Here is a 26,939-nt window from a genome sequence, read left to right on the forward strand (position 1 = left end):
AGAGGATGCTCAATTCATAGTTGAGTACTGGACTAATTACACTTTAGTTGCCTTATAAGTGAAACGTGTAAATTCAGGATAAGTGCTTTCAGATCACTGTAAGAAGGACTGGAGAAGAATTTTAATCGAATGGTCTATTATGAGAATGGTAGTCAAAGTCCTTAATGGTATGAATTCATCGTCCTTATCCTAGACACTAACACCCCAGACCCAGAAAGCACTCAGCACATTCAGTCCAGAAATGCATTCCATTCATACCTACTTCTTTTTAACCAAATATATCTGCTAAATGCAATATTTCATGAACCTGATTTGGAATGCAAATTTTACTTAGTGGACTTTGAATAATCAGTAGTTTTGAATACCAAATTTCTATAATTTTTAATGAGTTTCCCTGCCTTAGAATCATGCTTGCTACTTTTCAAAAAACCTCAAAAAAAAAATGATGACTTGGATTGGAACTTCTTTTCAATTTAAGGAAGAAAGAAGAACAAGATGAGAACTCAGGGTCACCGAGAGATTAAAGCAAGCGTGTTTTGACACACGGAAATAACAGGTATTTAAGGATCTCTCCAGGATTGACCTGTAAGCAGATGGCGGTACAGCATGTGAAGGGGGACACTCCCTTTCCTCAGATTTATTTTTTCTAATGGGAAATAGTGAGTGAAACGATGACAAATAGTTTTAGATTTGCAATGCTAGTCCTCCTTTTATATAATGACTCAGCGTTCAAATTGTAAATCATGCATTCTAAATGGCTCATTCCTAATCTATCTCTAAGATATGTAAAGTTGATGAATTTAAATCATCATATCAAACAGAAAAGAATACAAACTTAATTTATACATCTGGAGGAAATTATATTTTGGAGGGAAAATTAACAGTAACATATTTTAACAGTTAGGTATAAGCTGGGCTTCTAGCAACTTTTTTTAAAGTTTCGGATAATATGAAGAAGTAGCATATAATTTGAAAATAAAATTCATATTGAAATAGACCTTGTGGATGATCTTGAGTATGTGAAATTGAGGAAAGTAAACAGACAACAGACTTGGGTCTCCAAACAAATTAAATCTGTGAAAAATATGCGTAGTATAATGCTAAAAGAGAAAATGAAAACTGAATGTCTAGTAGTCCAAAATAAAGAAATAATATTTTTTAGTGTGTGTGTATATATACATATGCTGTGTGTATATGTTCACATATATATGTATGCATATACGTATTCACAAACATATTTCCTTTGAGAAAACGATAGGGAACCAATATTGCATAGGTTGTAGAGGTTTGTGTATTTGTTTCTGTAAAATTTGAATATCATGGAAAATAAATCATTTTGTTAACTCTAATAATTAGTAGACAGAATTTCCTAGCTGTTCACTTTTGATTTGTGCTCTTCAGTTTCATCATAGATTCAAGGTTGTCCACCAGAACAGAGACACAAAGGACTTTCAGGGTAAACCCCAGTTCTGACGTTGACTATTATGACCTTGGGCAAGCTATTTAACCTTGCTGAATTTCATTTTTTTCAAGTGTTAAAGAAAACAAAACAAACAAAATAAACAATATATCTGGCATGCTATTGTGAAGATTAAACAAGATAGAATATAGTCGAGAGATAGTTGATAAGGCTTAGTTCCCTGCCCTCTACCCTTGATGGTAATTCTGTGCTTGTGTTTTTGCAACCATGTTCTTTTTAGGAGTGTTAGTTCATTGAGGGAAAGTATAATGTCAGGCTATAGGGGTCCTGGATGTTACAAATTTGTAAGTATGCTGTTACCGTTTTAAAAAATTTGTTCTCGTGAATATAAGTTCCAAGAATGTTCATGATGTTTCACTTTAACTTAAATTTATAATCTTGGTCCATGTCCTTCTCAAAGTCACTGATAACTGGATCCAATATAGATATCAAACATTATTTTATTACCAAACCCACTCTAGAGAAATGATCTACTGTTATTAAAAGATGAGCAGAACAGTTAGAAATTATTTCTACCACGGTCATTTTATAGTGATTTGAAACTCAGCGTCACCAAAGAATTTATTAAATTTCCTCTAAATCTATAATGACCTATCATAATCCACTTCTACAATTAGATATAAAAAGCTTTTAAGACCTGAATTTCTATGTTATATAAATGAATATCAATTAATAATAATAAAGCAATTACATCATTAATTTGCAATTCCAAATGAATATATTTTATAAAAATTACAGGATTCAATTGCGCTCCATCTGTATACTTTCTGAAGTCTGAAAACTATGCTCTAAATTAACACCCATTTCTTATCTAAGTGGCTTACAAAACCTGATTCATTCTAAAATCTCTGAAGTAAGTAAAAACAAATTGTATCAATTAATATTTCTTTAAGAAATTCGGAAGATTTCTTGCTAGTTTAATTACATGCAATTTCATACACTCCAATTGAGTTTGTTCTAACCTACATAGATGTACAAGTTTTGTTGGGGTGAGGAGGGTGTAACTGCTTTGTTTCAAGCATCTTCCACATGTGATGCTGTAAGGGTTGGACAGTACTCACAGCTGACATGATGAGCTCTCCCCCCAGGTTCTGGATCTCAGCTTTTACTTGACTGCAGATTTTCAGTTGGTGAGAGTAGAACTTAATCTGTTCCAGGTAGGCCAGCAAGTCCTGTTTGCATGATGGATCTGGACACTAAATATGCATAAAAGATAAAAATGAAAATAAATAAAATAAATAAGTAGACTATAGTGAGTAAATATTGGCATTGCTGGTACCTTATAAGACAGCAAGTTTATTTTCATTTAGCCCCATTTCTCAGACCAAACCCATGTAGATTCTGCTATGCTTCTACCACCAGAAAAGTGTATTCATGTTTCAATCTTAATTACTTCAGCGTAGACAAAAGAAATAGTAAAGGAATTTCCAGACATGAAATCCACATAAAATAGTAGCCTTTAACTTATGATAGGGTTAGAAGCTTTCAGAATATATTTTTAGGTAAATCTAAAGAAATATTTAAAACATAATTATTCCTTTCACCTAGAGTTGTTATTAGAATATCCCTTGAGATCCATCGTTCTGCATTGTCTGACTTTTGTTATTTATACAGACACAAAAATATCTGTGGGGCAGGTGCCATGGCGTGGTGATTAAGTTCTGCGCACTCAGGTTTGCTGGCCCAGGATCGCAGGTCCAGATCCCAGGTGCACACCTACACCACCCATCAGCTGTGCCATGGTGGTGATCCACATGTAAAGTGGAGGAAGCCTGGCACAGATTTAGCTCAGGGCTAATCTTCCTCCAGAAAAAAAGAGGAACATTGGGAACAAATGTTAGCTCAGGGTTAATCTTCCTTGGCAAAAAAAATGTCAGCAAGAAAACATATATGTTCTATTACTTTCAGTATTCAATGTTCTTAGTTATTACAGACAAAGGAAACCATTTCCATCTTAGATTACAGGCGTAGATCTACCTGGAGCCAAGAAACAGATAGAATACATATTTTAGAGATGTATCAAGTTTCTTTACCAAAAACAGTCTCCTACATTATATTATCTTCCATAAGGAACTTCCTGGACGACAGCTTTGAGCTTGAGCATAAGGTGGTAAATATCTGCAGTCAGGGTTTAATCTTTGTGCTCTTTCCCCTATGAAATTATAACAGATTTTTAAAAATTCCTGAAACTTAAATCCACTTTAAATACATCTTCATAAGGACATGAAATGTGGACAGTAATTTATGTGCAAAGCTATTCATTGCAGCTTTATTTATTGTAGAAAAATTTGGAAATAAGTTAAATGTCCTACAATAGTGGGAAGATTAAGTAAGAATGCATATCCTTATAAGGTGATATTATATAGTCTCAAGAAAATAATATTTTCAAAGGATATGGGAAAATGCTTTTGGACAGGTGAAAAAGCTCAGTATTAAAAAGTTCATATACTATCTCAATCAAATTGTGTAAAATATATGTTGTGTTGGTGTTTAAAACACGTTGGGAAATGAATTTATGAAAATGATAAACATGATACAATGAATAATTATCTTCTCATTTTACATATCTTAAACATATATTACTTCTATAATTATAAAAATGTTATTGTCAAAAAAAATTAATTCTAGTAGCCTAAAATGCAAATTAAAAAGTGGGATGAAAGACCCGAAAGCATTTCACGCATTTCTGTTTTTACCTAGTAGTTAATAAGCCACAGCGTTGTTGGAAAATTCCTGACAGTCTTTTTCGTTTTTATATTTGCTACATAGACTAGTCTATAATAGCTCCAGAATGTGTGGACAAGATGAGAACATGTGACCCTCGAGTCAAAGTCAATCAACAAAGGTGGCAAAAAATAAATTCTTCTGAAGAAATACTGTCCATATGCTAAATAGACATGGACATATGAATGGATACATAGATACATGACAGCCAGCCAGAGAGACAATCAGACAAGAGGATAGAGAGAGCTTGATATTAAGGGTGTTACCAAATTTTAAACAAGGGAGTAAGGGCAATCCCCCAATTCTTATCAGGAAGATTAAATTGTAACTAATCAAGAAGAAGAAGTAGAAGAAGGAAAAGAGGAAGGATGAAGAGCAAGAGAAAGAGAGGAAAGGGCGAGGTGGATGAAGAGGAGAAAGAGAGGAAGGAAGAGGAAGGGATTTCCCCAATTTATACAGGAGAAATCAGAAATCTAGAAAGCCTGATACTTTTCCCAGGATTGAAGAGTTTATGTCAGAGCCAGTATTTGAACCCATTTCTATTGTCTTTCAAGTCTATTTTATTTTAAATCACCAAACTTAAGAGAATTGGGAATGCATTTTTTTTTCCATCACAGAATACCATGGGCTGCATAGTTAGAAGAAAAAAGATAATTCTTGGGAAAACTCAGCCTTCGGCAGTGTTTTGAAGTGAAGAGTGCTTAGATTTTTTAAGAGAGCAATGTTTTCACAACTAACTTCAGAATTAGTTATCTAGAATAATGTATAATGATGAAAGGCCAGTCATTTCATTGTTTTACCATCACAGGAAGTTGATCTTTATTAAGTACTTCCCATGTGCCAGGCACTGTGTCATGTCCTTTATGTACATAATTCTAAATTAGTACTCAGAGTCATTTTACTTAGATCTAATTATTGCCATTTTGCACATTTGCAAACTGAGTTTTGGATGGAGTATATGATTTGTCTAAAGATCTGAATTTAGTTTCCTCTGTTTCATTCACTGCACAATGATCTCCTCTAGACGACATTCATTCAAAACATCGTTTTCTTTATCCTCACTGAGTGATGGTCTTATCTAGTTCTTGTTCTTATGGATGGACTCAACAATACCTGTCATATGCTATTCTGGGTGCTTTACTTACATTAACTCTTTTGATAATCACACAACTCCACGAGGCAGGTTTTATCATTATCCCCATTTAGCAAAGGAGGAAACTGAGGCACAGAGAGGTTAATTGACGTGCCCAATTAACAGGTGGTGGAGCTGGTATCCAAACTCACTTGATCTGGTTCCACTTTCCTACCTCTACGGTCTAGGAACAATATCAGTCTTCCTGCCAGTTTTATTTTATTTAATTTAAACAGTAAATTGCCACTCTGATTTGTATATTGGTTTCTCAAATTGACACTGTAATTTGTAGATTGTAAGAAGCATTAGTGTGAATTTATTCCTTAAATACCAACATGACTATATAACTTTGGATAAAATCAAAGTTAATAATTAATTCTTAACCAATAACCAATGCTGCAATCAACCAAGCATAGGCAACACATACAGTCTCCTTCAAGTGACACTTTCAAGGCCACACTAGAAGAGTCTAGAATTCTGGTAAGGAAAGAATGAGTCAAATGAGGGGAAAATTTGAAGCTGAACTTTTGAAATTAAAAGTTCCTTGACCCAGATTTACCGTTCATTCCCAGAATTGATAAGAATCATGGGTACACCTAAAGGTGGCGGCCACTTTTATAACTGAAGTAGAAAAGCATACTAATTGATAAATTCTATACTATAAAATTTATTAATGTCTTCTTTGTCATTGACGTTTGGAAAGGCTTTCCGAGTTGTTGTTGGCTGCCCACAAGCAGAACCAGGAAAATGAATCATTCCCATTTTAAGAATGCTCTTCTACTATTTGCCAAACCTCCTTTATTAAAATCAAATAATGTTTTCTCCCACCTTTTATATTTTCACATCGAGGCAATAGAAAAAGTTTGGGTCCTAGATTTGTAGAACATTTATGCCTATGACTTTTTTTGAATAAAATTTGCATAAAAATACCTTTTAAAGGAACACTGCTAGAGACTTTTAAGGCAAATCAAGTGGTAGAACATCCTAACACACTTTGGTTATTATTTCCTAGTTTATTAAGATAGGAGATGTCGACCAGGACATCTGGTTAGCTTCTAAATGCATGCATTTCTTTTTTTTTTAATTTAAGTTTTATAACCACTGGGACACTCACTATAAGCAAGCAGATGGCATGTCGGCCTAAGTGGTTTTCTCAGGTTAACCCAGCTTTCATTCTTTTAGTAAGATGCTTGATACTAATACACAATACATCATATAGTAATGAAAGGAAAAGTGAAAAACATTTATTACCTTTCAGTTTGAATTTTAAGGGTGAATTAGCAAAGTGAATCCTTTTAAAGACCTTTATTCCATAAGCTTAAGCTATTTTTTGCCCATGTTGGAATATAAACTTTATTTAAGACACATTTAAAATGACTTTTGCAATTACAGACAACAGTTTAAATTCTGCTAAGCTGGCAAAGTTTGTTAATGAAAAGTATTAGGTGTCACTGTGAATTTCCAGAAGAGAAATTTCAAGCAATCAGCGATAGCAAAGGCCCTCAGTGTCGACGACCCTTCTCTTCCCTCAGGGCTCATTTCTCCACCTGTACTCCAGCCCAGAGGCTGTCTCATTTCACCTTCCTCCGGGTCACAGAACTCCAATGATCCCATCTTCTTCTGCACTTCTAATGTCTCTTTTTTCTATCCTTGAATCTATAAACATAAAGTCCCTCAAAACAAAAACCCTCCCTCAACTCTGTAATTCCATCTCTCTCTTTTCTTGTTCCTGAACATGCCTTCGAAAAAATGTTCAATGCTGCCCCCACTGGTGTTTTCAGTTTTTGTTCTTGAGTATCTTTTCATTCTTATCCTCTTCTTGGATAATAGTATACACTGCTCTGGTTTCATCTATCACTTACAAAATAAAAACTACTAACTCTATCCTCCAGCCCTGTCTTCAGAAGATCCATACACCCATTGCATTTGCCCAGCCCAGCTCATCATCTTATCAACATTTCACACTCAACACACATAACCCTCAGCTATTTCATACTCCATCTTGCCTACTATAAAACAATTTTTCCTGTTCTATGTCAATAAAGAGTGCTTTCTCCCTCTCTCTCATCTGTTAAATTTGGTCAGTCATTACTCTGAGATAATCACACATAGAAATCTGAGCATACTTTGAAAATTTTTCTTCTTTTGCTATGCTTTTCATTCCTGTTCTTCATCAAACTGAGGTCTCTAAAACACAGAAAGAAAGATATCTAGAGAAGTATGGTTAAAAATACAGTGAATTCTTTGATGATGTCAGTGATGAAGCACAGCATTGACTCATATGGTCCAGACTGGCATGCTGACTTGTGAGAGTTCTATTTGGGCAAGTATGGTTTAGCATTTTTCAATGCCAAATGTGGGCAATGTTGCTTTACTAGAAATGATATAAGCTGTTCAAATTCTGTCATATCTCCCTATTTATACTAAAATTATCTTGAGTTTAAGAATTGTTTCAAATTCATTTTTAGTTTCAATTAGGTTTGGACATACAGCCATTCAGAAAATGATGTCAGTGGGGCTGGCCCCGTGGCCTAGTGATTAAGTTGAGTGCACTCTGCTTCAGCAGCCCAGGTTTGTGGGTTTGGATCTCTGGCACAGACCTATATCACTGGTCAACCATGCTGTGGTGGCAACTCACATATAAAATACAGGAAAATTGGCACAGATGTTAGCTCAGGGCTAATCTTCCTCAAGCCAAAAAAGAGAAATATTGGTAACAGATGTTAGCTCAGGGCTAATCTTCCTCAGCAAAGAAAAAAAAAAAAAGAAAAGAAAAGAAAAGAAACGAAAACGCTATCAGTGACACATACTTTGAACACTAATACAAATTAAGGACAAAGATGCTTTCCATCTTCATCAAAGCCCCTTTCCTTTAGTAGATATAAAGTTCTGGCCCAACCTACTTTTCAGCTTTTTGTTGACTTCCATGAGAAATTCTCAGGATTGATTTCCCCACGTACTAGACTACAATTCAAAAAATATCTCCCTTCCCCTGAAACCTGAAATTTGTCAACTGAAGAATTCCTTGGGTTGAAACAAATTTATAAAAATATTTACCCTGCATATAGAATAAGGAGGCAGAAAGGATGATGGAAAGGAAACTCAGACAAATTTCAATTATTTGGAATTTTTCGTTAAAGTTAGTCAGCCGCCTGTGAGGAGAAACTTTCCTCATCTTTCCTTTTCCCCTCCTATACCAAATCATTCTTTCCTCTGGACCCTTGAACACCTTGTTTTTGGTTCCTAGGGCCATAGTTTTGTATACTTGAAATAAAACAATATATAATCACCCTCAATGCATTTGAGCCATTATTTCAATGGGGAAATGACAAAGGTCTGATAAAGGTAAAAAATAGTGAAACAGCATGGCTTTAAACAGGACACTATTATTTCAAGGAAACAAACACACTAAATATTTTAACGTCTACCTATTCCTATTTTAATTCCTGAGAACCTACTATGCATTTATTTTTATAAAGTAGGGGTTTATTAATCTGGAGAACAAATGTAAGTATCGATATCTCTGCTCAAAATAAACTTCAGAGAAATAATATATCAAAATACACATATCATCACAAGATTCACCTAGAAATTACATCCTTAAGAGACATGTTAGAATGATATAAAAAAATCTCTTCAGAAGTTTCTTTTCAGTATGTTTTAATTATAAAAAGTTCTTAACTCTCATAACATCAGCAGGGAAACAATTCAAATGAGGCTAGCCACCAATAAGATTTTGCTGAAATATTAATATAAATTACACTTGTAGGTTGTTTTGTTCATAATTGAGGGCATTGTGTATGATTCGGCTTGTAATTCTTTATCTTGTTTTTAAAATGTCATCTTTTCTTGAATTAGCATTAGCTTGCAATGTATTTAACCTTGAAAATTCATTTTAATTGTGTTGAGTCATGATTAGGTGGGAGTACTAAGCCAGTAATGGGGATACCCTTGCTTTGGGAAAATTACAGTGAAGGGGTAGTAAGCTTCAGACACGCCACCCAGGAGTCAGAAAGTCTAATTTTGTCCTCTCCTAGTGCAAAACAGATTAAAAGACGTTATGTGGCACCTATTCATTTCTTTCCTATTTGGGGTATACTGCTTCGACAGCTAATTGAGATCTTTTTGTGCATTATACCTACCATGTGAGGTGTTACCCAGTTCATCTAATTTAGAATATCTGCTAACATGATGAATTACAGTGTAGAAGCAAGTCATAGAAAGAGATGTGTGCAAAGATTCTAAAATCTTGGATTTGTAAGAATGGCACTTCTCTAATTTGTCGTTCTCTTTGTTCATGAGGAACATGTTCATGAATTGTGATGGCTAACAAATATCTTGTCTTTTAAGAGTATACTATCTAATGGAGACAAGATTTGTACCAGAGTTCTACAGGACTTAAACAATATGGTCTTGGATGGCATATGTAATCTACCACGCCATCTCAAGACACTTTTAAAGCTCAAGAGATGTTGAGCAGTTGAGACAAGTAAGCTTACACTAGAGTTCTGGATGTTTAAGCACAAGTTTTTATAGTTCATCTCTTCCTAGTTATCTAATGACAAGGCCAGAGTGGTGAATTGTACGTGGTTACACACAATAAACATTTGTTCAAGGAAGTAAGGCAGGGAAGGATTAAAAAAATGAAAAGAAAGTCCAGGCAGGCAGAGTTAGAAGGATTAATTAATTTGATTTCATTTTATTCTCTCTACCTATGAACTTTGACTCTGAAACTTTTTAGAATGAAACTTAATTGGTCTAACATCATACATATACACATACATATATCTCACAAGTCCATGTTGGGTGGAATTGAAAATTGATTGATATTGGACTTTCTGACACTCAATTAAAAAACAGACTAGAAAGAGTCATAAAAATTGTTAACATTTTTTTTGAACTATTAGATTGCTCAAAATAGAAAGCAGCCAATGTTCTAGCAGATTTTTTTCATAATATACATGAACACTGTGAAAATCACCTGGCTTATATAATTCATGTATATTCTGCAATCAATTTCATATATTATTTTCTAAATTTTTTGTTAATCTCTCAAACATTATCAGAAGCACAGTCATAGAAAATTTCCCCAGATGATCGTTATGAAACAGTTTCTTTATTCTCAATTTTGATTCTTCACAAGTCTTATTTGTTCAGAACAAAAGCACTTCGTTTGGAACTGCTCTGCTACATGAAGAAGAAAAGGCCAAAGAGAGTCATCCGTAATTCTTTATCAGTCAATGACTGTGTCTTTAAACTTCTCTTAAAATGTAAAAGCTATGTGGAAGGAAGATAATACTTTTGCTTTCTCCCATGCAATTTAAATAATGCTAAAAAATGACATAATTTAATAAAGCTATGTTATAAAAGTACCTACTGCAAGGTGATCTGTAATATCAATATAAGAGACTATCAATACAAGAAAAAAAAGCTTCAAAGTGACACAATTACTTCAACTTTGAAAATTGTACATTCCAAAATAAACCAAAGTACACTGGCAGGAAGTATTAAGTATTTAAAAAGCTATCAGTACATGCAAATTTGTCCGATGCATTATGGTTCCACTTATTCTACTATTGTTTACTCTCTCATAAAACTGAAAGCAACAATTTCTAAAATACAGAAAACCACGGGCAGATTTGGGCTTCGATCATTTATTAGGAAAGAGTATGTTTTTAACTGTAAATACTAAAGACTAAAGAGATTAATAAAATGTTTATAATGCTTAAAGTAGCAAGATACTGAAAATATATGTATATTCAAGGAATGTTTAAAAATATTTATCTCTGTTATTATTCCTTATTGTTTCCTCTCCCTTATACCCACAAATATAATATCTAATAAGAGAAAGTTCTTCATGTTTCAAGAAACAGAGGATAAAAAGAGTAAATAATAGGAAGCAGCTCAATAAAGTTTCCCACAAAGTATAAAAGCAAGAAATAATATGTAATAGTTGCAAAGTCAAAAAGACAAGTGCTTTTATGCCAAAGGGAGATAAATATGTATTATAAAGTTGAATGATATAAAACCTGAAAAGTAATACTTTATCTTGGTCTAAAATATTAATAGAATTTTTCAATACATTAACTAAAGAAACTGATAGATTTTTCAATTAAAGTTAGACAAAAGGTAACTAATAATGTAGCTGCTGCATAGAAAATTGGAATAGGGATTTGAGAAATCTAAAGGAAAGAAATCAAGTGTTTAGAAACTTCTGGTATTTGTCCCTATAAGGATTATATACTTTCCAAATTTTATATCTTCACTTTAGCACTCTACTAATTACTATTTATCTTATAATTTTACACAAAATGCTAAACTATACTGTTGGCACAGAAAACTTACAATAGAATTTTGAAAAGTATTGACTTTTGAAGAGGAAAAAATAAGAAATCTAAGATATTAAGGAAAAAATACTAACATTGGCTGTTACAGCTAATTACAATAATTTGAGTACAATTTAAACTCAAAAAAGCTAATATTTGAAATAATCTGAACATATCTGAAGCTAAAACAATCTAAGAAATAATCAAACCCTAAATAATAATAATAGTGATAATAATAAAGCCCTAAGAAATAATTAAGTATCCTTAGAGTGAATTGTCCACTACTTGTGTGTTAATGATAAAATTAAAAACTAATTTAATATTAATTTAGGAAAAATTGATGCAATAGAGTAAAAATCCAACTTTGTTCTAATCAACGTCACATGGCAGAGAGCAAGGACTTTCGCCATGTCTATTTGTAGAGAACTCACTTGGTTGGCAATCTGCCGAGCAAGGACGTCCATCCTTGATCCGGATTCTGATATCAGTTTAGCTGCATAGATCACTTCAGTTGTATGCTTTAGTGGTCCTTTGCCCCTTAAAGTAAAAGAATACATATTATTTGCAGTGTTTCAGGCTAACATACACACACACACACACACTCACAAAAGTTTAGCATCCTAAGTACTGGCCATTGGCTTTATGTACTTCAATTTTGGACAGGCCTCAATTAGACACCAGAATTCAATGAAAAATAAAAGAAGGCCTATTTTGTTAAGATTCGGGAACTATTGCCAAGAAAATGGCCTCTATTCGATCTTGGTTCCCTGGTGTTTTTTATAGTAAACTTCAGCCTAAAGACACTCTTGGTGGATGTATATACCTCAAGGCAAAGGTAGTTTTCTGATTAGAGGAGAAAATGTGAAATTTTGGATATTAGATACTGTGTTCAACAGTACATCTTAACCAGCAGTTACTTTTAATCTTTTTCATCCTTTTTACTGTCTTTCAGTTAATTGCATTTTGTTTTTATTACATTATCTCGCCTCCACAATTAATTCATAGTAATATCGTAGTGGTTGAGTATGCATCTGGAGTCACTCTATCTTGGACTGTTTCCCAAAAAACAGTCCACTTCTTACTTTTTGTGTAAGTCAAATAAAATACTCCCTCTGTGCCCTAATATCATGGTACTAATAGGAGTACCCATCATGTGGAGTCATTCTAAGGATTACATGTTAATTCCTACAAAGTGCTCAGAACATTGCTTTAAACAAAGTAAGCATTTAATAATACAAGTTGTTATTGCTGTGGTTGTTAATTTAAAATAATTTTGGTTCCTAATGCCATGGAAGAAAAGTTGGGTTCATTTATAGATTTTGTAAGGTAGGTAAGAAGAAAGAAGTGCGCTTCTTACAGTTTTGGAGTGGGGTAACATAAGGAGATGTTTTCCTATCTTCTTTTTCCTCAAATATAAATGAATGATTACTTGAATGAATGTAACTGTTCCATACACCTAAAACCACTTCTCTCTTTATTTCCTTCTGTCCAATTCCTAACCCTCTACTGACTGTCAACATATTGACTGTTCTAACTATTTGGTTTCTGTTCCTTGTCCCTAGCAGAGAATGGGACCCTGAAGGAAACACTCCCTAAAGCCATTGTTTTGATGCTTTTTTTTTTTTTTGAGGAAGATTAGCTTCAAGGTAACATCTGTCACCAATCCACCTCTTTTTGCTGAGGAAGACTGGCCCTGAGCTAACATCAGTGCCCATGTTCCTCTACTTTCTATGTGGGATGCCTGCCACAGCATGGCTTGACAAGCAGTGCGTAGGTCTCCACTCAGGATCCCAACCGGCGAACCCCGGGCCACCGAAGTGGAACGTGTGAACTTGACAGCTAAGCCACTGGTCTGGCCCCGACGCTTGGCGGAGGGTGAGGAGATAAAGGGAGGTGAGAAGGGGGAATCAGCTGGTCAAGGTGAGATAAGGATTTTGAGAGGCCAAAATACAGTGAAATTAGAAGAGAAAGGGAATGAAAACAGTCTTTGTCCATGTCTTATTTACACCTTGGACTCATCTTGAGGGTAGAGACTCTTAGGTTAAACCTGGTAAGATTTGTTATCAGAAGAAAATCTCTGTTTACCAAGGAGAATATCACTATGCAGTGATAAAAGACAGGGCATTCATGTGGAACTAAATGGTCAGAGTATTCTATACCTGAAAACCTGAACACCAAAACGTTTGCACCTCGTGCCAAAAAGGCCTTTCATTTCTCCTTGTCTGTGGTGCCTCTAAAATTCATTATAAGCAAGTTTTCCTGTGGAAACTGAAGAGTATGTCTAACATAATGAAAACTTGGCCTCAGAAGATGGTTATCATCCTCCTTCTCCTCTTTGAATCTGCTGACACAGGTTGCTTTGTAATTTTTTAAAAAACCAACATTAATCATTATAACATTTGAGTTGCTCTCATCAAATTTACTTTATGCATCAGGCAGGACTAGATGTTATGTACCTGGTTATGTTCAAGAAAGGCATTGCATTTCATTATTTCGGTGCATCTCCGGAGCAAGTTAAACTTAAATAAAGCTGTCCACGCTCCTGAGAGGCAATGCATCAGTTTTCAAGGTCTTAAACGATGGGCAAAGGTTGTATCTAAGGAGAGCGACTAACACTGTCTTAACTTAAACAATAGACAAAGAGTTATACCCAAGGAATGTGGCTAATGTATCCTTCCCCTAAAAATAATAAATTTCCCCCTATAAAAACCCCGGGCCAACAAGAGGGAAATTGCCTCTAGCTTTAAATGCCTACCTTGTGATGAGACCACATCTTAAGCACATGTAGAATCTAAAAGGAACGATAATACATTATGACAGACCACAATTATTCTCTTCCTCATGTTCCTAATTAAATGTATTGCCTGGCAAGCTTCCTACTGAGTGCCAAACAAAATATACATTTTACAAATGATTCCACATCATGCCAAGCTTCCAGAGGAAGCTGCAATTATGGAAACTATGATAAATTTTTAACATTCTCAGCCTGAAATGTGCTATGTAATGAAGGCTTTTTAAATTGGGAAATACATTCAAAGGTTGTTTGCTGCCTTCATTTTCATAATGGGTTCTCAGGATCTCCTGTCAGCAAATTGTGTCTTAAATCATTGAGTTTGGATCCGACAGAGAAAGATACCCAGAGGAGGAGGGAGTCGACTTTGGAAATATTTTAAAGAAAGCAGGAGCCAGACATCTTTAATAAATAGTGGATACAATAATAATCTTATCTATCTTCCAAAAAAGGAGGGCAGATCAAGCTCTTGAGTAGAGTCTGCTAATTAATCATTAAAGTATAGCTTAGAGAGCATAATCGGAAAGACTGCAATACCCCAGCGATGTCGGTGCCATGTGGAAAATGCTATTAAGGCGAGTGAAAGGGATACCTCTGAAACTTAATTTATTGGTGCAACGTAACCTCTGAGTCATTTTTTATACTGCCCCAACCTTGACCCTCATTCCTCTCCCAGTTCTCGCCCGGCTTCTGGCATCCACCTCTCCCTTCGTTCTCTTTTGATTAACACAAGAAATAAGAAGATGATGCGGCAGATCAGTAACAGGGATCTGGTTTAGTAATAGAAAATATCAAATCATTTCCTGGACTTATTTTGTCTTTTTTAGGGACAGAGAAGATCTATGAAACGATTTGGTATTTTCTGCTACTGATTAAAAACAAAACAGAAAGCTTTATTTTATATTTTGGATTTTGTAGCCCCTAAATCTTTGATAACATAGTATTGTTCCCCCTTTCAAGGCCAAAAACTTTCCCATTCATCCTCCTTTCCTTTGACATTTATACAGAATAAGTCCATGACATTGTGGCTCACTTAATAGATGAAAACAGTGATGGTATATATTTTGTTGCATAAGATCAGTTAACACATTTTTTTACATGTTAGACACTATACCATACATAAACAAATTTAATCATTATAACAACCCTATGAGTTTAGAATTATTATTCTCCTTATCTCACAGATGAGGAAACTGAGGAACAGAGATGTTAAATATATCTTTTATCCAGTTGCACAGCCAGCAAGAATTGGAGATGTAGTTTGAGTTCAGGCAACCTGGCTATAGAATCTGCTTTTAATGACTATCCTATGTGGCTTCCAATAAAACATGCTAAGATAAAATTGAAATGTTAACGTTAATTGTTAACTAGACTTATTGTGGTGATCATTTCACAGCGCATACAAATATCAAAACATTATGTTGTACACCTCAACTAATATAATGTTATACGTCAATTATACCTCAAGAAAAAAAAATAAAGAAAAAATATTAGGAAGATCTCCTCAGACGTTGATGGGAGCTACTATGATTGTAACAGAGAGGAAAAGATGAGGGTTTGATTTCGGCTCTGGGTGGTTAAGGGGTCCGCCAACAGTGACTCGCTCACACATGGCAGCCTCAAAGAATGCAGCCAGCAGTAGCCTACAGTCCTGGGGTTTCTTTCTTAAGATGTTATTACTTTCTTCTGTTACTTATCCTGGTACCCTTCCTCCCTCTCCCCTTCTCCTTGGATTCTAAATAAAAAACCCTATTCGGCCATTACACAAGCCATGCCAGATGGGAGATGGTACAGTGCTGTTTATTTATAATACAACAAATAGAACTTTTATCTGCAAATCTTAGTTTTTGACATGGTTATTTAATTTAATTCTAAGACTCAAATTTAGTGCTGTTATGAAGTAGAGTGAAATGTATATAGACTTGGGAAATCCATTTTGTCTGTATCCCAACCCTGTCACTTGCTAGCCATATAGCCTTGGGTAAATGACAGTTGGTCTAATCTCATTTTCTCTTGATTAAAATAATGATTGTAATACTTACTACATGGTAAGGATACATAATCATATATTTTACATATTATTTGGCACATAAGGTGCTCAGCAAATGTTAATTTTTTTCCCTTATCCCTTTACGAATGACGGTATTTTATGAAAATTTACATTTTTACTTTTTATTTAAAAATTACAGTAATTGCCAGACAATGTGAACAGACTTGATTAAATTGAGTTTCTTTTTACACCCACTGACAATATAACTCTATATAACCTTGTGCATAATATCCTTTTATAAGAAAAAAATATATAAAACACATACACCTATAAACTCTGTGTGTATATTGTCACTGTTGTTCAAGGTTGTTCTTTAACTCCTTATAAGGATTTAATTTACAATCAGTGACAGATCTTTTTGGTAATATAAACTCAAGATAAATGATTTAGCTCTAGAAGTGCATCATCAGAATTTTCTTACCTGTTGTTCTGACATCAGATACAAAAGAAAAAAGCAATTATCATGGAAGCAATGAAAAGTGATGAAATTAAAAGAGGTGTACTCGACCTAGGCGAGGACACACTCTTCCTCTGCTATTCAAACATGAAACTTTAATTAGGCAACTCTCTCCCTCTGGATGCTATGTTCTCTTGTAAAGTGTCATTCTCAAGTTTTGAGGACCTATAGAAGTCCTTGAAAAATCAGCAAGTAAATAATCAGTTAGCAATCATACTGAGTAATTGGCATCCTGGGAACCTTTGGGATTCCAGTCTGTAACAGGTGTCACCCCATGGAAGAGAGAAAATATTGTCTGAGCATTGCACACATTTTTTTTCATTTTTGCTCTTCTTGTTTCATATTATTCAGGGTAGCCTAACTGCTAAAACAATATCATCAAAATATCTTAATGGCTTAACCCAATTAAATTTATTTCTCTCTCACATCACAGTCAAGGTGGATTGTGGGGTGATGGGCTATATACCACAAGCCATTTAAGACCCCAGGTTCCTTCTAGCTACAAGATAACCTATCCCCTAGGGCTTCCCAGCCCTCTGTCGGGTCACTGCATCCAGACAGCTGACACAGGAAATGAATGAGGATCTCACAGGAGATTTTGGGGATCAGGATAAGAACTGGAACACACCACTCCAACCTGTATTCCAGAATCTGGACACACAGATGCATGTAACTGCAAAAAAGTCTGGCAAATGTATTCTGTTTGGGCACAGGAAGAAAAGAAAACAGGGTTTTATGAGCTCATAGCATTTTCTCTGCACATAATCCCAGGGGTGCTAAAATCCTACATTTTCTTTTTTCATTTTAGCAGCAGAAGTCTGTGTTCCCTGTAAAGGGAAATTTGGATGTCATCAAGTAGGTGGGAAAAACTGGGAAAGTACCAAGATTTTTCACCAATACAGCTGAAATTATAAGACATATACTGTGCCTGGGCAGAAGACCAGTTCTGTTTTTTGTTTTGAAATTGCCACATATAGACGGTCTATTATTAAAAATAAAAATTACTTAAGTTTCACTTTGTGCATGGTGATAATAGTCTTTCATGTTCAATGCTGTATTTGTTTATGAAACAAGGATAGGGTTTATTTTAGAAATCTTTTTGGGGATCAGCCTGGGGAGAATACCTTTATTTATTATTGTTATTATTATTGTTGCTGCTGCTGTTGTTATGGTTGCCTGTGTGTATATGAGGTGTGTGTAGGAAGTAGGAATTCCCTTCCTCAAATCCAAAAGCTAGTATTCTAAAAAAAATCTGAGATGTGAATCTTTTCTCTGTTCTTCAGCTTTCAAATTCACTAATTCACCTTCTACCAGTTTGTGTGGTATCAAATTCAAGACAGACTATATCATTGAGAGAAGAATTTCATGGCGTACCCTTAAGGACGAAAAACAGTAAACACCTAGCTGGAAGCAGAAGCAGAAATAGAATGAATGATTTCATTAGCAAAGTTTATTTTTTTAAAATTGTAGGCAAAGAAGAGGTCAGTTAGCCAGATATTTTTATTTTTGTCTTTAGTAAAACAGACAACCTTCTCCAGTTCTTCCTAAGTGTGTAGATTTTACTATTTTTCTGTGTAATTTTGTACTCAAAGCATACAAAACAAACTATTTGTCTACTTACTGTGTTCTAGACACTATTAAATCGCCTAATTTTCTCACTCAGTTCTCACACCCAGATTTGCTGCACAGTGTTGCACAGCTTGTTTCCAGCACAAATTTAGAGTTGCCGCTCATAACATAGATATTCCCATAATTGTGCATATTACAACTTATGCTACCTGACATGCTCATTCTGCTCCTAGAATCTATTATCTTCACCCTATAAACAAGAAAACTGAAGCTTACAAGATCAAAGTTCTTAACTTTTCTTCAAGCTATATGAAGACTGCTTGGTCTCAACTTAAAAGCAAGGCGGTTAAGTCTTTAGTACTTTAAGAGCCAATTAAAAAGAAATCAGGCGGAAGAATCCTCACAGGTTTTCTGTCAGTGTGCATCTTGAAGCACTGACATTCAATGGGTCGCTCTGAATCAGTGGAATGTTTCATATGCTGCAAAGAAATACACAAGAACAAGAGATGCCTAGCCATTGTTCTGAGTGGGATCTTATTAAAGCATCATTCTCTGTCTATCTGAGCAATCTCAAGGGTTGTGAAATAAATAACCTCTTCTTTGACTGAATTTCTTTTCTCAGCAACCTGACATTTATCTTTCTCTTTTCCTTTCTTTTTTTTTAAATTCTACTTGGGGCTGAAAGCAGATACATCTAAAGAAAAAGAAAATTGCAATTATTTTTTCCCTCTCAACTGAACTTTTTAGCTCGGAGAGAGATGTGGTCTAATGGTGGGGGTCCAGGATTGACCATCAGAAGTTTTCTAGAACCAAAAATGAAGTCACTAATGTGCATTTGAGACCCCTGGCACTGGTGAAAAAAAATGTGGTGTATAGGAAGTTTTTTCTAGTGATGTCAGCCCAATTTTTTACTAATTAATTAAGTTATTTTGATATCACATCTAAGGATCACACACATTTAAGAAACATTGCCAGTCTCATCTGCTCTTCCAATGGCAAGGAAATTCTCCTATCAACCTAAAAGGGAAAACTCGAGTTGGTACTTGCATGGATTCCAATTCTCACCTCTCCCTCTACACCCACAACTGCCATCACTCTTGTATCAATCGTTCTCCTAATCCTTCTACACACAGAACCCTTGTGTTAGTTTCCCATTGCAGCTGGAATAAATTCTCATAAACTCAGTGGCTTAAGACAACATCAATTTATTGTTTTATAGTTTTGGAGGTCAGAAGTCCAAAATCAGTTCCAGCAGGCCAAAGCAAAGGTGCTGTCTGGGCTGGTTCCTTCTGGAGGCTGCAAGAGGAGAATCCAGTCCCTTGCCTCTTTGAGCTTCTAGAGGCTGTCTTTATTCTTTGGCTTGTGGCACTTTCCTCCGTCTTCAAAGCACATCATTGCAATTGCTGCTTCTGTCGTCACATCAATGTCCTTCTCCTTTCTGATTTCCTGTTCCTTCTTGTAAGCACCTCTGTGATTACATGGGACCCACCCAGATAATCCAGGATGATTTCCCATCTCGATATCCCGAATGCAATCACATTTACAGAGTCCCTTTTGCCATAGAAGGTAGCATTCACAGGTTCTGAGGATTAGAAGGTGGACAACTCGGAAAGCCATTATTCAGTCCGCCACAGTCCTCCAGAGTCACTACCAAGTAGTCAGACTTGGCCCCTCTGAGGAGCTACTGGTTTTCCTGGACTTGGATCAAATCAGCTTGAACAAATCGACAGTACTCTGGTGGTCTTGCTGTTTTTTTTTTTTACCTGACCTCTATTGATCCAACTGCTAGTGCAAATGTCAAGTTCTTGGCTCTCAATGGTTTGCTAGCTGTGTTTCTTTACTTACAGTTCAGATCAAATGGTGAGGCCTGAGAAATTTGGAGATCTGGGAAAACCACAATTAACCTGCAGAGACACTTGGTGTGCCTGGTGTTGCTCTTCGTTCCGTTCCATCACATAGTAACCTCTCCTCCTGAAGCTACACGTGGAACACACAACCGCTGAAAACACGTCAGACTCTAACATGGGGTAAGAGGAGAGGAGGAAGTCCTATTCTGGAGGAGACGGGGAAAGCTTTTCAGGTGCCTATTATATGTAGTCATTTCTTCTTTGAGACTTACAAATAAGACTAAGTCATTGTTCACTGATACCTTCTCAGGACATAATGGGAAATCTGTACCCAGCACCAACATTTGAAAACAGGTCTTTTCTCGTCTTCTACACATTACTTCTTTGAGTGTGCACATTAATCAAAGCCAATGTACTGTAAATGCAATCACACTCTCTGACTGTGGGAGTCCCTCTTTTTCCTGTTGGCGTTGCCCTCAGCATTAATCATGTACACAAGTTCTTACAGAGCTTGGGCATTTTTTCCAGTTTCCCTTAAACCACTGTGATATACGGCCTACTCTTGCTCCTTTAATATCAGTCCAAATATTATGAGCTCAGAAAGTAGTCATTTTCAATTTACAAAAATAATATAATTTAGCTCTTATTATTTAGCATCTGACCTTCTTAAAGGCTACATCCCAACTCACTTCTTACTCTGGTCACGACCCAGTGTTATCCTAAAGTCCAGTTGAAGAAACACACAGGGATGAAGCGCCACTAACCTAGTTAAGGCTTATGGCAGTTAATAGATTGGGTACAGAGGTGGGTCAAGGGTCTGGCTCGCCACCAGTATCCAGCTGTGTTGTTTGTGGAGATGATAAAAACTGCCAGCAGATCTTAGGCAAGGCTTCCCTTCCCTAGTTTAGTTGGATATAGTTGCAGTTTATTAAATTTTAGGACACTATAAAGCCTACCATTTTTAACTGGCTTACTCAGATTGAGTGTAACTTGAGATATGTTTTGTGCAGCTAGTTTTCATGTGAATGTGCCACTATTCCTGCTCTCCATTGATTTACGAGCTTTATTAAATTATTTCGTTGTGCAGTGACCCAAAGCTGACTTTTTTAAAGAATATGATTTTAAAACTTGAATGAAGTAACCAACTCTAGTTCAGACACACACATTATTTTTTACTTTCTCCCTCTGTCAGGGTGAATACCCAATTATTTACTTAATACTCTGTGAGACAACATATTTAACACCTCCTCCATTAAAAGAAGTGAGAGCAACATCATTGTAAAGTGGAATCATTCCTGGCTGGGTGATCCACCCTCTTGTCTGTGTGTGTTGGCCTTTACCCTAAAAATCTCTTGCTGTGGAATAAAATAGACTCACACCATACTTAGGTATTTGGATCTGCTTTTACATTGGATGACTCAGTCTGGAGGGTCACTAGCTGCTATCAGACTGCGCTATTTTCAAAGGACCATAACCTACTTTAGAATTATATGCTTAACAATTTACTTCTTATTCAACCAAAATTACAAAAGAAAGGCAGAGAAAAGAAAGTCATGGTTACATTTTCTTTCCTCCTCCTTTCTTTCCTTTTTTTTTGCTTTCAAGACTTTTCTGCCCTTTGTGGGGTATGGGTGCTTTGGTGCTGCTATAGCAGTGGGCTTTGGGTCACGGCGTCAGAATGTACTGGACCACACATCTCTTCTGCCCTTTTCTACAGGGAGTCGATTTCATTCAAGGCCTGCCAGTTCTCGAGTTCTGAAAATAGGCCTCAAAGATTTCCTGAAATTCTTTTGAAAGTTTTAATGATGTCGTGCGAGCATATTGAACTTAACTGAGAAGGCTGCCTTTCTCTCCTGTCTAGAATTCCTCCCCAAACTCTAGTGGGTTTTTTTTTTTTTAAAATGTTCCTTGAAATAGGAGACCCTGAGCCTCCAAATAAGTGGGGTTATTTAGGAAGAAAAGACTGGGAAACAAGAAAATTAATGGTCACATGGTAGGATGGTTACTCTGAATAAAATCCAAATTTGTAGCTCTCAAGAGGATGCTCATAGAATTCATTTCTATGGTTTACACTCTGGTGCTGAATAAGTTTTTTTTGCCCCAATGGGAAAAAATGATATCTTCCCAGAGGCTAAAATCATTATAATTGTGACTGTTCCACAGGATCACTTCCAAGAAGGCTAATATGCTTATGCCAGGAGCTGGTTTCTGAAAACATTCTCTCTTCACATTGAACTTCTGAGGCTTTAAACAGCAAAACATCATAGTTTTCGTGAAAGAGGTTGCTTTGGGGCCTTTATTCAGCCTGCTCTATCAAGCGTAGAATGAGATAACACACGCTTTACCTTCATCTTCTACATCTATATATTTATTAATGTTCCATGTGTACTATTGTGCTAATAAATTATGTATATTATGAAACATATATAGAAATGAAATTGTAAAGGGGTCAATTAAGGATGAAAGAAGCTGTTTTAAACAACTTTCTGCTAATAATGTCATTAAAAACAATCTCAAGACACATATTCCCTTGAGAAATTTAACATGAGTATTAGAGAATGTAAATCAAGTAGCCTTCTTGATAATTCACTTTATTGGCCCAGTTCTGGTCAGTTTTGATTAGATCGTCATTGATTTCACTTTGTAACATGGCTGATGAGTTTCTCCTCCTGGGAATAAAGAGAATAGTCAACTCTGATATCTTGTTCTTTGTTTGGTCTTCTTTTTTAATTATCCTCAATCCGAATTTTTTTTCTGAAAATTTGAAAATAACAGATCCTATTTAATGAAGGTTAACTGGTTAAAACCAGAAAGTATAAATCCAGGTAACCAAGCACACATTAATTGTGATATGTTGCAATCTATTGAACAAGTGGAGGCACCATAATCAACCCTTCTAAGCTATAGAACTCTCTTGTCTGGGATACGCAGTAAAGAAGAGTTCCAGTGTCAATCATATATTACATATTGGTAGAGATATAATTGTTACATTTTTGATAACAAACATAAACAAAGTTTCAAATATTTTCTTTTCGCTCTCCAATAGAATATCTCACAGCTCCACTGTGGAGATTACTATCTGAAGGCAGAGCTCAAATGTTATCTTTTCTAGAAAGTCTTTTCTGTTGTTGAAAACAGGCAATACATATTTGGTTCCTCTGGACATTCCTACCATCTTACTTGTACCTCTTTTGAGACTGTAACCTCTTTCTGCCTTGGAGTTATGTATATCCATTTCTTAGGTTTTGAACTAGACTCTAAGCTTATTGGAGGAATGATCCATGGACGATTCATGTTTGAATTTCCCAGAGCATCTGGAGGCAGGGAGAGCATAGGAAGACCTGCTGGGAATTTATATTTCATAGTTCTTCCAAAAATACATTTTTCAAGAGATAAGTTAATAAAGGCCCTTACCCCAGTGCAAATAAACTTCATGGTTTTGACTTTTATTTTGTATTCTTGCCTCTATTAGGTGTTATCAAACAATACATTAGAAGGCATGAGAAAGAAGGGCTAGAAATTAGAAAAAGTATTTTTCCTTTAAAGATTCAAAATAAATGTCAAATTCACAATGGATAATCATCTTCGAATAACTGAAATTAGGTAATGGATGATTATCTAAAGACGCTTTTTGATGCTAAACTTTTAACGTATGCATGTATCTACCTTCAAAATATTATACTCATCTGTAATATATCTTCTTTTTCTAAACTAGTTCAAAATAGAAACTATAAATAACAATAAGGACATGTTTTTATTACTCCTCATTTTAGACAGTAGATATTAGAGAAGGAAGCATTATGTAAGTTAAAGAACTAAAAATAGTTTATTCCTATGAGCATAGATGCTATAGTAAAGACAACAGGAATTATTTTTAAGAGCTTTTTAGAGCTGCAAAGAACTAAAGGTGAAAAGTCAATTCAAACTGAAAACCAGAAAACATTATTACAAATAAGAAAAAAAGAAAAACATCCAAGGAACAAAAGAGCAACTTATTTTTAAACATAGCTGCTATTTCTAGAAACATGACAAATTCTTGAAGGGCCAAGAATTGTAGGTTCTGCTCTGACTTTTGAGAGCTGAGCTTGGGAGTCCTGTATAGTTTTCCACATACTTAGATGCTCCCAAGAATCAAGGTGAGATTGATTTAATTTTTTCCCAAGGTTGTGTTCCCATCATTAGGCCATGCCCATGGTAACTAACTGTGGGGAAAGTGTGCCAGGCCAGGCTGGTGGAATTACAGAGGTTTCAGAGGGGCTAAATTGGACAAAAGTAAAGGGCAGTCAAGTCATCTACACTGTTTCTTATGCTGAGGATTCTGAAGGCCATACGAGAAGGGGGCCTCCTGCTAGAGTCTGTGTCTTGTAAACAAAATTTCACGTCAACCACCTGAAAAGAAATTCCTAGTATGCATGAGCACATATTCTTTCTGCCATTTCTATTTTACCAAAGAACAAGTACATGACATACTATCTCTGGCAATTGGGTTTAACCATTTCCATGGACTGATACTCTGTCTTGGCCTATCCTGTGTTGTATTGAAACACATCCCTGCCTCATCTCTGACCTCACATGGCCTGTTGCTTTGAGATGAATGAAGCCCCAGTTTAGGGATCCCAGCCTACCTGGTCACCATGGGTACCACTCTCAAGTTCCCATCAGATACAATTACTTTCTCTCTTGATGATTCTACTCCCTTTCATCTGCTTCTCTCTTGGTCATGCCCTCTCCCTACAATCTCACCAGGTATATTTTATCTTCTCTTTCTCTTCCTTCTCTCTCCCTTATTGTTGCTTTCTCTTTATTCTTTGTCTCTTCCTTTTCTTTTCTACTTTTCCCCTCTGTTCTTCTGCTAGTTAAAATTGAAGATAATTTTTCAGTCTTACTTGTGGATTAAACAGATAGCTGACTCTTGGTTTCACAGAAGTTTTAACGTTACCCATAATAGGAAATTCCAATTGTATGGCATATTACAAACTAAAGAGCACTTTCCTACAAATTATTTCATTTTGACATACAGAATAAACCTGCGCTATAAGAAAGACAGAGATTATCAGCCCCAGTTACAAAAGAAAATACTGATGCTCATGTAAGTTAGTGGCTCAATCAAGTTTACATATTCAGGAATTGGCAGAGCAAGGGGTCAGTTAAACTTGGTACTTCTGATTCTTTCCCTACGCTTATACTATCTCAGCTTGCCAGTTTCTTTTATTCTCTTTGGGACCAAAACAAACACAGCCCTTCATTCTCCTGTCTTCAATCATAAAAGATTCCAGTTTTGCAAGACCCTTTAGGAAAAGCTATCTCACTTCCATGAAGGTTGTTAACAAACTCATACATTTAACAAATAATTATTGATTATTGGCTATATGTGAGGCGCTTTGCTAGCAACATGATGCATAGAAACGTGAATAAGGCATGGCCCGCTCCCTGGAACATAGGATGACTGGATGGAAGTGTCACTTTAACGGAAAGACCATTTGGGCAAAAACTGTCTTCCCTATTATATCTTAAGTTTCATGGATGCAAAAGTAGAAAGGAGTTCATTCAGACATCCATTTATTCATGAATTTATTCATTATATATAACTATCGTGCATTTTAACTGTAGACCAGGATTTTCTCTAGGTGTTTGCGTCCTTAAAGCTTGAAATCTGTAGGGAATACAGTAAAGTGAAGAGATGAACATGTGAAAAAATAAATAATAAGATAGTTTCAGATGGTGACATTAGTAAGATGAAAATAAACCTAGTAATATAATAAAATACTTGGTTGGGGCAGAAGAGAATATTAGTTGAAGGAAAAAATAATTAATGTCTGTACTGAGTTTGGAACTGACAGGAGAAGGCATACAATAACAACAATTGAATGTGGATAAGAAAAAAGATATAAGTTTTACATCTTAAATTCCAGCTGGAGTTGTGAAAGTGATCCACAGAATATTTCCAAGGGAGCTAATTTCTTTCTTCAGTAAGTACTATAAATCATACATGATGACATTAAGGGATAAAACTAAGTAAAATGAGACAAGTGAATGAAAAATAGCTAATCAGAGTGGACACGAATCATGATACTTTATAATCACAAATGCCTTTGAACTATACAATCATAGAAACTAATAGTTGAATGAGACCTTGATAGCCAATTAGTCTGGGTTCTCTCAACTATGGAAATAATTTCTACAACCTCCATGACTAAGAGTGATTTAATTTCTGACAGCGTGTTTCCACACTTAGGGCCCATAATTCCATGGGATAGTTTTCTTTTTGTTGGATTGACAGCTTTACTTATTAGCTATTTTTTTTTTTAATTGAGCAAAAAAACTGCTCTTTGCCTTACATTGGTCCTAGCTCTGCGCTCTGGAACACCACGGAATCATGTCCTACAAGACTGAAGGATTAGATTTAGAAATTTAGCCTGTTTCTTAAGACACCATTGTATTTTCTGAAAAATATATTCTAGAATACTGAGGAAGAAAAAGGAGATTTTGAAAATTAAACACACTAAACAAGCAAAGAGGAAGAAGAAAAGAAACGCCTTTCATTACATAAAGAGACAACTAAT

At 35.5% G+C, this 26,939-nt stretch overlaps 1 protein-coding gene across 21 annotated transcripts in view; it reads right to left on the reverse strand.

Annotated features, from left to right (window-relative positions):
- Window positions 1-26,939, reverse strand: part of CTNNA3 (catenin alpha 3) — a 1,507,895-nt gene that overhangs the window by 50,676 nt on the left and 1,430,280 nt on the right. For all 21 annotated transcript variants that reach the window (XM_070225803.1, XM_070225839.1, XM_070225762.1 and 18 more), the window contains 2 exons: window positions 12,094-12,199; window positions 2,542-2,676 (listed from right to left, as the gene is read on the reverse strand). In XM_070225803.1, the coding sequence (XP_070081904.1) occupies window positions 2,542-2,676; window positions 12,094-12,199 (241 nt within the window). The remainder of the gene's footprint in view (window positions 1-2,541; window positions 2,677-12,093; window positions 12,200-26,939) is intronic.

Source organism: Equus caballus, chromosome 1 (assembly GCF_041296265.1).
Source record: "Equus caballus isolate H_3958 breed thoroughbred chromosome 1, TB-T2T, whole genome shotgun sequence".
NCBI lineage: Eukaryota > Metazoa > Chordata > Mammalia > Perissodactyla > Equidae > Equus > Equus caballus.